We start from the raw sequence: 15,140 nt of genomic DNA, 5'->3' as shown, positions 1-15,140 counted from the left end.
TATTTTTTTACCATCTATTTTATGACGATACTGTTCCAAGAATGATATTCAAAGTATTACTATCTCATTAAAAAGACTGTATCTCTTCATCTTCTTCATTTTTGAAGAACGTAAACTACTGTTAGATAAATCTTGTAGCTCTTTCCTTCAAATTACCAATTCTAATGTTTCCAGCGAAAAATGATCATGTCACTAAATAATTAACAATAGTTTTGTAAACCTACTGTCTTCTCTTCGTCGACCGCCATATATAAATATATATGTAGAACAGAAGGGAAAAGAATAAACTACGAAAACTGAAAGGAAAAGCGATTTCTTAAAAATATATATCGTTCTCTTTATTCTTCTTTTATGACATAATCCTCGGATTAGCGCTTTGTTTGCGAGAATTGGATGCAAATAGACATCTCTCTTTCTCTTCTTTTTTTGTTTTTACATATCTATCGTAACGCAGTATCTGCATTTTGAACAGTGCGCTCTTTCTCTCTCCTTTTCTCTCTTTCCCTTCGCGTCAGTTTCTTTCGCTGGAAATCGATTACAGTATATAAGACCGTGTTCGATCACGTTGCATTATGTACACACACACAGAATAACGACGGTATAATTGCGATCGTTTAAAAAATGAGCAAGTTGCAAAATATAAACTTTGGCATGTCGTTGCATCAACCTTGTCATAATAGTACGTCAGAATAGTCTTATTAGTTCGTATTGTAATGCAATCTGTACAAGATACTTCTAAAGCAACAGTGACGCGTACGTACGCGTGTTGCTGTGCAGCGTCTTGCTGCGGAGTATCAGTCTGCAGTGTTCACGCGGAGATTTTAGTTCCTCCTTCGTCGAAAAACCTGCAACATTTCGTCGCAACCTTTTGTAGAAACGAACGATCGATCATCAGCAACACGATTACGTAACGAGTACGTGGCTTGATCCGGCAGCGTTTTATCGAGAATGAAGAACATCGTCGAACACGAACGGGAAACGTATACGCTCCATGTTAGTGTGCTGCGCGTCGCAATCCTATCAGAATCGAGCCGTATTTATTATACCAAGAGAATCACGCTGTCCCGCGATTTCTTTCTCCGTATACCTGTCTTCTTTCTTTCTTTTTTTCAGAATTCTGAGAATGAACGACAAGTGCTACTGCTTAAGACGGCACGTGCACGATTTTTATAATGCTTGCTTAGAGAAACGCCACACACGTTATTAATTAACATTCCGCACATGATTACAACACCGTAAAAGTAACGTGCATTTTGAGCAAAGTAAAGGAAACAAACGAAACATCTCGTAGCTTAACAGCAGTACAAGTCGTACGTGTATATATATAATATTACGAGTATTATTATATACCTAGAGTGCACACAGAATCGCGTTGTTAAAGAGCACTTACGCGCTAAAACGGGGGACGGGCTCGCAGCTCGAAATTGCACTTGACCCGTCATTGACTAGTAGTACACGGTATACAAGATAATATGAAGTCTGTTCTCTCCGGCTGCACTTTGTTTCCTCTATCGTTTCCCTGCCAAAGGAAACGACATCATCTATCTCATCTTCCGGATCTGGAGGGGGAGAGAGAGAGAGAAAACTGCGAGAAGACGCAGAAGATGCAGCTGGAAGGAACAGCGATGTACCTACATCGTCAGTAAATGTCGAGCGAACAGCCGTGTCTCTCGCACACGAAGCGCGAGAAGTACTCGAGTAGCCACCGATGACGCCGGCGTGTAGAAGCGAAGTAACGTCGAGGATTATTCGCGCACGTAGGAAAACTTAACGGTGCGTACGTAACACGCCTTGGTGCCGTTTCTAACGCCGTGAAAGGTATGCGCGTGTAAGCGGAAAACGCGATTCTGAAAGAGGAGAGGACGCATTTGGAGCTTCAAGACTGCAAATTGCATCTTCCTCTTCGTAAAAGCAGCACGTTTCGCTTACGCGCCGTTCTTCCAGTAACGACTGCGACCTCCCTCGTACTATGATGCGCGCTTCGATCTCGACGGATAATTGACAGTGTAAAAGATCAACTTGAGTATTTTACTCGTGCCTAATTCCATATATAGATAACAAAGTACTGAAGTTATGTAAGTGAGTAGCCGGTATAATGGTGATCACTAGATTCTGCGTAGAAAACTTCGACAGGACGTCGTGGAGGAAGTTCGGGCCCGGGAAACTGCCGACTTTGTAAAATATCCGCAGACTGCACGTCGGGCTCGCGCTCTGCGAGCCTTTCCTGAGTTTGCATAACAGATACTCAAAGGCTTCCGACAGTTCGTTCGCATTCAGCTCCATCGATGGCAAACTCGCCTCTGTTGTTAGATTGCCAGTCGAATTGGATGAACCTGAATTACACATGGATTTCATACGTTTTTTTACATTTCATACGCAGAAACGGAAAACGAGAGAGTGAAAATTATTATGCATTAACAATTAATTAATAATCGATATCATTAATTTTCATATATCATTATTAATTGTTATTACATATTACGATATATTTTTCAGAGTTTTTGTGATTGCCAAGAAACACTTACCTGTAGACATGTAACACACGATAGCCGAAACATTATTTTCATAATTCCACCTGCGTCTGATGGCTATCCTAAAATTAGCTACGCATTTTCCCGTTTCTTCATCTGTAATGAAACACGTGAAAATGAGTTGCACGAAAGTAAAAAAATATACCATGTGTCATAGACCGAACATTACAAGAAGCCGAAACTCGAAACTGTGTACATCTCTCAGACAAGATTCTCAAGTACCTTTGAATACTCACATTCGAATCGGTTGTTATCTCTGTGAGCCCAAACGCACCACTCGACTTGAGCACCGCGCGGCAGGTTCGGTACAACGACGTAATCTACAATCGCATTCCTCGTCCTCCTCTCCCACTCCTTTCTCGCGTCCACGATGTAACTGGGATGAGTCAGGAAGCAGATACCCTGCACTATATCCCGCAGCTTCGCGTCCATCGCCTTAACGATGCGATCTATATGCCTGAGCGTCAAGCGACACTGTCGCTTAATGTTCATGTCCAGAAGATTCATGTTGCCAGGCACCAGAGGTATTTGCCCAGCCACTAAAATAATATCACCCACCTGCAGGGAGAATTAATTCCTCGATCAATAAAAGGAACTCGCAGGTAATTGCTCAAAATAATTAATTCGCGCTAGGAGTACTTTCGTCGTACTGTACTTACACGAACAGCCTGAGAATAAGGACCAATATTGGCCGGCGCCCAATGGCTTATGCTCTGAACGTGCATCGTGTGCCGTTTACATGCCCACTTGTCGCCGCTTTCTTGGTTCTCCTTGTACGCGGTCGCATCAAGCGCGACGTGTACATTCAATGGACACTCGACGCAAATACGGACGGGCGGATTTCTCTTACCGAGCCAGGAGACGTACGTATCGTTTATGGCCTTGTAGTTCGACATGTCTTTTATGTACAACGTCACCGCGACGATATCGGACGTGCGTAGATTCTCATTTTGGACCAGAGCTGCAATTATAGACGTAACTAGCGTGAAACGAGACTCATCTGTATGCCTTGTTAAACGTTCTGCCATTAGATCAGAGTAATTAAATTTCGAGTAATTGCTAATATTGAATAATTACTAAGCCGAAAGGTATGTGACTAAGATGGAAATTTTACTGCTTAATTTCTCCAGTGCCTCTTCCACGGCGGCCGTGACGTCGGGATGTTTCCCCACGATGCCGCCGAACCAGAACCATCCCGTTTGATTTCTATTAACTACTGGCGCGTCTGGATAATCCTCCTCTTCGTACAGAATTTCCATTGGACTTGGAGGATGAAATTGACCTATGTATCCAAATATACTTATATATGTATCCACTTCCGACCATTCTCGATCAATCTTGATCACTCTCATACCTGAGTTCGACGCTTTTAAACTATTGCTTTCACACGCATGCTCATCATTCTCGTCCTCCGACAAGTTACAACCGTCATGCAACTCTGGACCAATGATCTCGGCGATATAATCCTGTGGTGTTTTTATCGAAACCGTTTTTAGTCTCTCCGACAGACTTAATTTCTCCAATTCCCCATTCTGAAAAGCAATCCTCCGCTTTAATAGTCGATTGGTGATTAATTCCATGCTATTTATGAGACATTTCAAAAGACTTACATCCTTCTCTTGCAAATGAATCTTTGTGAATCTGAGATATCCTACAGGCGCCACGTCATCCCTCGAATTTACAATGCTCTCATAAGCGTCACTGAAAACCGAGGAAAAAAAACAAGACAGAAACAATTACACAGAAAATCACACGTGTAAAAAATTTACACAAAGAGGAACGTGTCATGAAACTTACATCACAATACTCTTGGCAAATAAAGGACAATCCAGAGTAAAAGTTTCATACTCCCCTCCCTCCCCACATATATTCACTCCATACTTCTCTTTCTGTGAAGAAACAGTTTTTTATAATCACTTTTATCGAAAATTTCCTTCTTTGCTCTTTTATTTGACGATTAATGCATAATTTAAGGACATAATACGATTACAGAAATATTAACAAGAGAAAACAACAAGCAGAGATCAAATTGTTACGAGCAAAATAGATCATCAGATAAATCAAAACGATATATCACTCACTATTTTAACAAGATGAGGTTGCATCTCGGATATAGATTTACCCAAATGTTTAGTTTCAAGACCGAGAGCGGCGACTTTGATCAATACCGCGTTAACTGAACTTTGTATCATTTCATTCAACAATTCCTCCTGATCCCGTTTCCACAGGTACGATAGGGAAATAAGACCTAAACGATTGCACCTGAAAAAACGGGTATTCAAAAATACTAAAATAGCAGCAGTTAACTATGTCACCGACTTAATGAGCTGCAAGAAATGAGCGATAATTACACATTTTCCACGCGAATTCGTTGATAATCACTAAGAATAGCACCACTTGACACAGCCTCGATATTTTCACGTTCCTAAAAAAAAAAAACATACAAATCATCCACAAATATCAATAAAAAAAGGTAGATGTTTTTAATACTGTATTACAATCCTAAATTTTAAAAATTTTCTCTACCTTCACTGTATTCAGAAGTTTAAAAAGATCCTCAACCTCGTCATTCTCTGTGGGATAATAACATTTTTCTTGCACATTGGCCTTGCCAAATGTCGGGTAACGATATATAGGTAAGCCCATAGCTTGAGCAATGTACTTGATGCCTTGATGCCCTACCGTTTGAAACATGAACGAGTCCAGATCATCTAGAAGCATTGCGTTACACCTATGTTACATCTGCATAAATTACAAATTACAACATTTATGTTAACGTGAGACGTGTATTTGTATCTCAGAAAATATTCCTTTAGGTATGACGCTCCAGTAATCAATAATGGAGCGATCACAGAAATGGTTTTGTGCAAAAACTAATCTATCATCTTGGCACCTTTTTCAACAGGATATAAATTAGCTACAGCCACTATCTCATGGCCAGCTGTTATGCACTGCATCATATTAAAACAAGAATCTTTGCCACCACTGATTAGCGCGACAACCCTCATTTTTCTTCCTTCTTTTTTTTCCCTGGATCGTGCTGTGGGTGCCTTCCACGAGGAACAATTTAGGACTAAGATTAAAGCCAACTTTTCCGTTTAGATAACCATCTGCAATAAACATTAAAAGCGTGTGAGAGTGCAGCTTTTATGACACCTGTCTTAAACTAAGTTGTATCAATTTCAAAGTACATGGACGGCAATATTCGCAGAAGCTACAAAGTACAGATGTGAAACGCACGAATGGAAAGTCACGAGTGTAAACAGCAAAAATGCGAGCGTCAAAGATAGCGTGTGCAAATTATATATTAATATATATGTGTATGTGTACACACACACACACACACACACACACACACACACACACACACACACACACACACATAGGACGGTTGGCTGGTGAGCAAAAATTTATCGCGACCGACGCGAGCTGTGAATCGCGGGGGAAGCGCCGAGACTCCTCGTGTCCCCTCGATCGGTGGCGGACGTTAGATCGGTAAACAACTCCGGGATAATCGTGATAAAGCGTGAAATTATCGCGACGGGGTGAAGCACTGGCACTGCCTGAATATTGGGCGGATTTCTTGGTTAGCGCGGAGACAAGCGTGCGGGCAAGACGACTGGTAACGTGACGACATGCGACGGAACGCGATAACGGATGCAGGTGCAACGGTCACGATGGTGCATGCGGCAAGATCGACGCCGGATCCTCTCGGCCAGTGTGATATTTACGTTAGATCGGCGGCGAAAACCCCTCACAACACGCTCGGCAGTTCATGGGAGACTGGTGGGATACCGCTGGGATCATGGATAATGAGAGAGCGTGATGACCACGATCGCCGCCGACGGTGGCGCCGCCGAATGGCGCTTCGATCCACGAGTGTCTCGATTGAAGTTATTCTGGATATTGAAAATAGCCATCGATTCAGATCGCAAAACTCGTCGCGATCATCTCGCCGTTTCCTCCCGAGTAATGTAACGACTTCATTTTACACAATACGGAAACCGAGTTCAGTCGGTATACAAAAATACGGTAATGTAATTAACCACGACGCCGAGAGATCTATAAATGAAGATCCGCGCGACCGTATGACGTCATAATTTACATGAAACAGGACCAATCAAATGCATCTGTTGCATCACGATTATAATAACCATACTTGCTGTTCCTTATCAAAATTTTGGTCTCTTCTTATTCTGTCGTATAAAATTATAGACTATTTCTCGACGATGGTACATTACTTGTACATTAAATAATTATTTTTACGACTTGGTGCAACCAAGACTTTTAGTATGTACAATTTCTAAAATATAAATATAAAGTAATCAAATAATTGTAACATATAATAATTTAGAAAGCAAACTGTTGACAATGCTGACAACCTAAGAATAGATTGATATAATGAATGAAACAAACAATAGATATCAAATGCGTTTATAATAATCCACATTTTCCGTTTTGTTCGCAGAATTTACACAAAAGTGTGATTATAATAAATAGCAGAAATCAAGCAGAACACAGTTTAAAGCGGCACATCCTCTTCGGTTTTCGCGATCTGTTTTTGACATCGATGCTGAAAATCTTACCAACCTAAAATCATATCTATAAATGAAAATAAATATTACATATTACAGGAACTCGTGTGTCTCGTTTTAGGCAATTATTAAAGAAAACCAGGTAATATCAGTATCTTTATTGAATTCGAAGTTACATCAACGTTCTATCGTAACGTATTCGCATTTATTTCGAATTTTGACTTTTCATCTCGGCAAATTGCATCAACTTTGACTTTGAATATCGAAGACTCGTATTCGCCATTTGTTGGCACATACTCCTCAGCGATAACGAACTTGAAAATGGCTCACAGCTATAATCAAAACTATTGTTAAATTGTACCTTCGTGCAAATTTTAGATACAAACGAAATAACGGAAAGTTGCATGAAAAGAACGTAAAAGCGGAAATAATATGCGAATGAGTGGTTAGCAGTAACCGAAATCGTTTCTTCAGAAATTACAAATTTTGTTTCATGTCTGCAGCATAGTTCACGGTGCAGCAATTGACGTATATACGCCATCTTTCAACGTACGCGCTCGGCTGGCCAATGAAACGGAGCGCAATTGGCGGCCATTTTACTTTCGCTACGGTCGCACGGAGCGCGATCAGTGCGTCGCAAACGGACTTTACATCAGTTTCGTGCAATCTCCAGGCGATTTGCGAGCATTAGTCCGTGCCAGTAACGGATTTTCTACAGGTCCCAGGCTGCATTGTGTTGCAGAAACGTCAGTGATTGATGATTCTGTCGGCATAGCTCCAACTGAAGACGGCACGTAACTTCACGATGGTCCTGGCGGAGAGAAACTCGGAAAATGTGCGAAACGGTAGGAGATCGCGGGGCCCCAGCCCTAACGCGCAGACAGAATCTTCCAGCGAGGAGGATGGTGGTATGTTATTTCTCGCCAAGTTTAATACACGATGCTTCGATCGTCGGTCCTTCCGACGCTTATTCCGCAGCGAAAACACTCGTAGAGTCCTCTCAGGTTTTGCCTCGAGTAAACCATATGAACGACGGTACAGCTCGATCGGGCCGAAATATCTCGGAGGGTCTTCAAACAGCGCGCCCCACTTTTAGTTATTTAAATATTCTTTGTAACGGTTAACGTTACATCGGAAGTTTTATCCTGACGTATCTTTGCCTTACGTAAAATTATCTTTCCAAAGAAATATATATTCTTACGTTGTGCACAATAATGATATGGTCCAGAATAAGGTAACTGATGTATTATCTTATTCTGGGCTTATTCTGGGTTTCCTGGCACTGTGCATTTATATATTTATAAATTTAAATATATAAATATAAATCAATGAAAATATGCACTGGTAGTTGCATAAAAGAGTAAATATTGAAATAATGCTGTTGCAAAATTTTATGATTAATTGTTACAATTATTACTTGTTACAATTATGTTGTTACAATTACGTACACGTACAGACACGTTTCCCTTATCTTTTAAATAATATTTTATGAATATGAGAACGTTCATTTTTCAATTTTTAAATGTTAAAAACATTTTTATTTCAAGTGCCAGCAGAAAAGATAAGAGTAGGAAGAGATTATCAGGTCATTGTTCCAGAATTTGTTCCTGTTAGTGGTACGTTCATATATATTTATGTATATACTTATATATGAAGTATGTACTGTACAGAGTATCACAGAGCTCGTTACTCGTGACAGCCGTTAATGAAAAGATTCTCGAGAGTATTTGGAAACGAAAATCTTAATATCAAAACTTTGAGGCTACAATAGTTTTTAAATGGGAAGCGTTTAAAGTCGAACCAATCATTGAATCATCTAAAGTTCGCGCACTCAGGCACGGTACATTGCACAGCAGTGATAGGCTCTAAGTGGCCTGAGTCTGGATCACGTGTCATATTACAGTATCAATTTTTGATACTTCTTTTTATTTATACGTCGATAATGAATGAGTCGAACAGTCTATGCTCTGCGACATCCTGTATATACTTGTGTATTGAATTCAAGAAAATCAATTATATTAGACTTCATATTGAACTTAATATTATGTATATTTCAGAACGTCGGTTGGATCAATGCCCCGATAGGGCTTTACTGGTCTGGTCACCTACCACAGACATACCGGATCAGAAATGTAAGCAGCAAATTTATGCTCAAATTGTAATACGTAAAGACATAAAAATTAATACCGCCATAAATACATTTTTTTCTATTCTTTTAGTGGATGAATATATTATATTGGCTAAGGAAAAGTATGGTTACAATGGGGAACAGGCGTTGGGAATGCTATTCTGGCACAAGCACAACTTAGAACGTGCCGTATTGGATCTGGCAAATTTCACACCATTTCCTGACGAGTGGACGGTCGAGGACAAAGTGTTGTTCGAACAAGCGTTCCAGTTCCATGGCAAGAGTTTTCACCGTATTCGGCAAATGGTAAATATTCTATCTTTTGTCAAATATTTAGATTGTATATTAATTCTTTCTATTTATCACATTTTCTAGTTGATAAGGCAGTTCACTGTTTATGTTAAGATTTAGATGTTGATATGTAAGATTCAGAATGATTTTTCAAGATATGCTTAAGATATTAGCAGTTTGGAAATGTAGTAATAATTTATCCAATTTGGCAAAACAATCTTATGCGGATGCAAGGAATTTAAAAAAATATATTTTAATCGCATGTTTTCTATATCAATTAGCATAAAATGATTGTTTCAAGAATGATCTGAGACAGTAATTTGCATTAATATTTAAATTATTCTCTATGTAACATATAGCTAAATCAAGTTTATGGATTGCTTAATATGAAATTTATGTGCGCGAGGTAAAGGAGATACACAAGAATACATTCCGTTTCCATAATATCTGAAATGTTAAAATCGATATAAACGACGATCCACTTATATGATGATGATTTGTGTTTATAGTTACCCGACAAATCTATCGCCAGTCTTGTGAAATATTACTACAGTTGGAAGAAAACGCGAACCAGGACGTCACTGATGGACAGGCAAGCACGTAAATTGACAAGCAAGGAAGGCGAGAACGGCAGCGAAAACGGAAGCGAACTTGGTTCCAACACGGATAGTGAATCCGAGGAAAAAGTAAGATCTTCTTTCAAATAATTCTATATTAAAGTAATCACGACTGCGTTTTACGTGAAGAAATATATTCTCTCCTCTTTTGCAACTGTTTTGTCTCATCTTGATATATTTCTTCGTGTAAAGTTATATATAATCTTGAATATAACATAGGTATATATAAATCTAAAAATGAAATTGAAGCAAAATGAAAGGCAATTATTTCTGTTGTAATTATAAGGTCTTAATCGATGCAGATGCAATATTTCAATGTACACAAATATCTCCCTCCTCCTCTCCAATTTGTGATAAATATGCCTTTTCCATGATGCCATTTGCCATGCAAGTTTACTTTCCTGACTGTTTCGCGCGATCATATTACATACAAATAGTATTACGCTATCGTGGTACGAATTGGTAAACTTTGAGGAAGAATGAGTAAAATTGTTCAAGAAACTTGCTGTACGAAGATTATAAAAATTATAGAAATGTATCCACACGATAATGTATTGTGCGTAATGAAAATGGAAAAAAGGAAATTGTTACTTCTTGCATAACACCAATAATCAAGCAAGAAATCGATACGCAAATCTAAGCGTAGATCAAAGATATGTTTGTGTGCACATGTACATAAGATACGAAATTTATGGCAGAAAAATTTGCAAATTTTACGATATTATTTTTTCGACATATCACGTCAATCAAAATCAAAACCAATTAATCTGTGTGATGTTTCACACGTAAAAGATAAGTAATAGTTTAGTCTAGACGTCGTCGTATGTGAACGTAAATGTGGGACGTTCCAGAAATGGACGATCCACCGCGGAATACGTCGTGGAAAGAACCAAGCTGTGCCAGGAAGCCAAGGCACTGACGCTAAGGCCCCATCCGACTCGGAAAACGCCCCTCAGGTTCAGGTACTCAGCCTAAACCTTACCCACTCGCATATATAGTATAGTTTACTACTGCTTTTTACTACAATGTTTTTGCTACCTTCAATGCATCATATGGATATCATAATGTACATCATATTCATTCGCTTTAAAAATCGCTCGTTCAAATCGCACGTACCATCGAAATCGACAGGCTGAAACCTTACTGAGGAAACAAAATGGAACAAAAAAATGCAAAACATTCTGAGAAACATTCACGAAGTTGATTTTTGAGCGATACCATCGCGAGGAATACTTAAACCAACGCGATTAAACGCGTGCACTTGGTCTCACGAGGAATGTTACGGGCTCAATATCTCCTCTTTCTAAATTGCACTTTCTTCTAAAATTGCAACACGGAAAAATGAAAAATTACAAACAGTGGGAATGGGTGGGGGGGATTATCAAAATTTTTGTCTTAAAAGGGTGTTATGTGTTGTAGGGCTCGTGTAGCAACTGTGGCGTTGCTTGCCATAGTGTTCGTGCGACGCCCAAGGGACACGCGTGTCATAGCTGCTATCTACATTGGAGGTCAGTGAATGTAACGTAACGTAAATACGCTAATGTTTTTATAAATGATTTTTTTTCTACGTAACTCGATAAATGCCCGAAAGAATATTTAAGCCAGAGAAATCTAGGGATATAAGTCGGAATTATTTAGAACTGAATCGTCACTTTTTTTCATCTCAATGCTAATCTAAAATATCTTGTTTTTGTTTTTTACAGATAAAAATAGCCACTTATATTCACGTTCAAACAAGTAAAACCTAACGAAAATATCTCTAGATAATCTCTCTCGCTTATCCTGTGTATTGTTTCAAGCTAATAATCAAGCAATTGATTTTAGCGACATCGGGTTACAGTGTAGATTAGTTCCATCTCCACCTTAAGACTATTTTATGTAAACTGCACAACTACAACAGCAAAGTTGTTTTCTGATGGTTTAGGCGCACTGGTGTAGCGAGACCGTTAACTTCCATGCCGGGTCGTTCGAATAAAAGAAAGCCACCTCGTGGGTTGGTTGTGAATCACGATGATCTGGCGGCTTTAGCCGGTCAGCCGAACCAGGCCAACAACAGCTTACAAGCTATCGACACTGAAATCGTTAGCCTTAAGCGTCAAGTAGGTTGATGGATAAAAGCGAAAATACTCGCAATATATACATTGTGTGGATACATTCTCCTTAATACCTCGCAAGATTCATTATATCATATAATATAATACAGTTATACGTACGTGTTTATATAATTATATGTTGTACAACTTTTTTTTAATACTGCATAATTGATTTAAAATCACAGATACAAGCGAACAAACAACAAGTGAGTGCGTTGAAGCGGAAGACAGCTGACGGCGTCGACCACTTACGGCCGCCGGAAGTGTCGAGCCGCATAAACGCTCGTTGGACGAACGATGAGCTGTTGCTGGCCGTTCAAGGTATTAGAAAATACGGGAAGGATTTCGCCGCGATCGCCGAAGTTATCGGGACCAAAACTGAGGCCCATTTGCGATCATTTTTTGTCAATTATCGACGAAGATATAACTTGGACGCGGTCTTAAAGGAATTCGAAGCTGAGAACGGTCCAATATTGATCGACGATGAGAAAGAGGAAAAGGTATGCGATGTTATGTATCATGTTAAACATAAGTATAATATTCTGCATAAATATAATAATTCACAAATTAAAATATTAAACAACGAGAAAGATGGAATAATTGTTAAGAAGTTTGATAACAACGACACAGAAAAGATTAAATTGCTGGGGATTTTGTTAATTGAACTTGCAAGATTTGCTCCTCGACGGCTATTGGGGTGCTGAATAACAGCAAAATAATAATTCTATAAAATTTTAGATGGACGTTGACCAATCAAACGACACCGCGGAATCGTCTCAGAAGGGAAAAGCTGCCGCTGGACCTGGACAAGCCGCTAAATAACAAATGAACACAATCGCAAGTACAAAACGGGAAAAGAATAATTTTAGGTTTACTGATAACAATCGATAGTGAAGGTACTTTCGCATTATTTTCTCTGTTTTTCCTTTTTTTAATTTAATACCGTTCTCTATATAGAGCGACACGAAGCACGAGAATATGTTTTTCAAAGATTTGAAATTCACTCGCTTGTGCGACACACAACACACACACACACACAATTATATAGATACATGTATGGATCACATACGATAAGATGAAATGTTAAGATAAATTTGCAGTTCAGTATGTATTCCTATATAGCGAGTTTTATCTTTTGCACCTAAGGCTGGGACCGTCCCAGCCATCTGTAAAAGGTAGCATGATTGCGTAACATTAAATTAGAAATTCTATCGCACTGTAAGGAGTCACCCACAAAAAGTATATATATCCAGATACGACCGTAAAATGCTTTTCGCAATAATGGTAAACGCAACTTTTATATATATATATATATGAGTAAATTTTCGATAATGTTTCCAAAGTGGAATGGAGACGTGTAGAAGATTACGTTCTTTGTTTATGTGTATTATTTGGATATACATATTTTATGGATTTTAATTGTATGTAACGCTTAAGAGGATATAATATAACATAAAAATTGATCTCATTTGAAAGCTACATATTAATAAATTATTAAACAGATGAAGATGTTCTAATAACACGTGGAGACACAATTCTAGTGTTCAAATCTCTTCTGTCTTGCGTTTTATTATAATTTAAGTAGGAAATGAACTATTCCTCTGCTTTTTTGTAAATATCGTAATTTTAGTATCAGGATATGTGTATGTATAATACTCAAACACTGAAGTTGAAAAATTTTCAAGAAATTAAATTGATCACTCTAGTTTCCAAGGGACGTTATTACTTTTCATGTAATGAGAAATGCTGCGGATTTGCTGATCTTACTGCTCCTGCTTTTGCTTCGGAGTATCTTTTATCCTATTGTTGCAGAAGTTTCAAAGAACCGTATCCATTAGGCAGTGTTGACGCACGTTTAGAAGTCAAAATCTGACGTGATATTCTTATTATACAGGATGTCCCAGAATTCGCGGATACGGAATGCACAGTATGATTGTCTGTACCAATAGAAACAAGTTTTTCCTCTGGCAAAATTACGTCTGAACACTACTTTTTAAACAATAGCAATTTTAAGCTAAGCAATGAGCGCTCTGGGTTACGCGTGAATCAGGAGCGGCACGCGCACAGTTTTCATGGCGCATGAGAGCGTCTACGCTATTTTACTATTTCACGAAAGATTTTGTAAGAACAATGTATGAAATCTAAATATCGCTATTTTGATTATAACTTACGTAATAAGAGAACATTTTTTAATCAATATCATTGAAGTAAAGACTGAAAGTAAAATAAATAAATTAGATAACATTTTAGTGAATAATTTTGTGAATAATTGTTCTAACGTTTTAAAAATGTTTGTGGCCCTGAAAAGGGCCGATTACATATTTTAGAGCATATGCTCGAAATGCAGGCCTTCCATTTGTATACACAAAATCTTATCCGCAGAGCAAATATGTGTATACAAATGGAAGGCCTGCATTTCGAGCATACGCTCTAAAATATGTAATCGGCCCTTTTCAGGGCCACAAACATTTTTAAAACGTTAGAACAATTATTCACAAAATTATTCACTAAAATGTTATCTAATTTATTTATTTTACTTTCAGTCTTTACTTCAATGATATTGATTAAAAAATGTTCTCTTATTACGTAAGTTATAATCAAAATAGCGATATTTAGATTTCATACATTGTTCTTACAAAATCTTTCGTGAAATAGTAAAATAGCGTAGACGCTCTCATGCGCCATGAAAACTGTGCGCGTGCCGCTCCTGATTCACGCGTAACCCAGAGCGCTCATTGCTTAGCTTAAAATTGCTATTGTTTAAAAAGTAGTGTTCAGACGTAATTTTGCCAGAGGAAAAACTTGTTTCTATTGGTACAGACAATCATACTGTGCATTCCGTATCCGCGAATTCTGGGACACCCTGTATATATATATTTTTTTTTCATGATAAAACGTCGAAAAGTTTACACTAAAGCAGACTTTATCATAAAGAAGTCGATAAA

The 15,140-nt window shown here is 38.4% G+C and overlaps 2 protein-coding genes across 3 annotated transcripts; one reads left to right on the top strand and one right to left on the bottom strand.

The window, feature by feature from the left end:
• Positions 1-421: 421 nt before the first annotated feature.
• LOC105287527 (diphthine--ammonia ligase) lies at positions 422-7,129 on the bottom strand. Of its 2 annotated transcripts, none has more exons than XM_011353114.3 (13): positions 6,263-7,129; positions 5,425-5,641; positions 5,058-5,242; positions 4,883-4,956; positions 4,613-4,793; positions 4,329-4,420; positions 4,142-4,232; positions 3,886-4,063; positions 3,646-3,813; positions 3,191-3,492; positions 2,768-3,089; positions 2,526-2,627; positions 422-2,333 (listed from the first exon to the last, which is right to left on the bottom strand). In XM_011353114.3, the coding sequence occupies exons 2-13, from the start codon at positions 5,537-5,539 to the stop codon at positions 2,029-2,031; spliced, it is 2,115 nt and encodes a 704-aa protein (XP_011351416.1). In that variant the 5' UTR covers positions 5,540-5,641; positions 6,263-7,129; the 3' UTR covers positions 422-2,028. The 2 variants fall into 2 exon arrangements, with proteins under 2 accessions (XP_011351416.1, XP_026825804.1); XM_026970003.1 differs by lacking the exon at positions 6,263-7,129 and adding an exon at positions 6,018-6,028.
• A 510-nt stretch (positions 7,130-7,639) lies between these two features.
• LOC105287526 (REST corepressor 3) lies at positions 7,640-13,859 on the top strand. Its single transcript, XM_011353113.3, has 10 exons — positions 7,640-7,974; positions 8,614-8,682; positions 9,124-9,198; positions 9,286-9,500; positions 9,995-10,171; positions 10,954-11,064; positions 11,522-11,610; positions 12,027-12,201; positions 12,381-12,695; positions 12,934-13,859. The coding sequence occupies exons 1-10, from the start codon at positions 7,872-7,874 to the stop codon at positions 13,015-13,017; spliced, it is 1,413 nt and encodes a 470-aa protein (XP_011351415.1). The 5' UTR covers positions 7,640-7,871; the 3' UTR covers positions 13,018-13,859.
• Positions 13,860-15,140: the final 1,281 nt, after the last annotated feature.

The sequence above is a fragment of the Ooceraea biroi genome, chromosome 5 (genome assembly GCF_003672135.1).
Source record: "Ooceraea biroi isolate clonal line C1 chromosome 5, Obir_v5.4, whole genome shotgun sequence".
Classification (NCBI taxonomy): domain Eukaryota; kingdom Metazoa; phylum Arthropoda; class Insecta; order Hymenoptera; family Formicidae; genus Ooceraea; species Ooceraea biroi.
Note: the sequence above shows the minus strand (reverse complement) of the source record. Positions and strands in the feature narration are given on the sequence as shown.

What these genes read in the sequence shown, in the direction of transcription:
- LOC105287526 (XM_011353113.3), top strand. Translation starts at nt 7,872, where the DNA reads ATGGTCCTGGCGGAGAGAAACTCGGAAAATGTGCGAAACGGTAGGAGA. An exon ending in AGAATTTGTTCCTGTTAGTG is followed by an intron (nt 8,683 to 9,123) that starts GTACGTTCATAT and finishes TGTATATTTCAG; the next exon opens with AACGTCGGTTGGATCAATGC. An exon ending in ATAGTGAATCCGAGGAAAAA is followed by an intron (nt 10,172 to 10,953) that starts GTAAGATCTTCT and finishes GGGACGTTCCAG; the next exon opens with AAATGGACGATCCACCGCGG.
- LOC105287527 (XM_011353114.3), bottom strand. Translation starts at nt 5,539, where the DNA reads ATGAGGGTTGTCGCGCTAATCAGTGGTGGCAAAGATTCTTGTTTTAAT. An exon ending in AACCTCATCTTGTTAAAATA is followed by an intron (nt 4,421 to 4,612) that starts GTGAGTGATATA and finishes GTTTCTTCACAG; the next exon opens with AAAGAGAAGTATGGAGTGAA. An exon ending in TTTAAAAGCGTCGAACTCAG is followed by an intron (nt 3,814 to 3,885) that starts GTATGAGAGTGA and finishes TTGGATACATAG; the next exon opens with GTCAATTTCATCCTCCAAGT.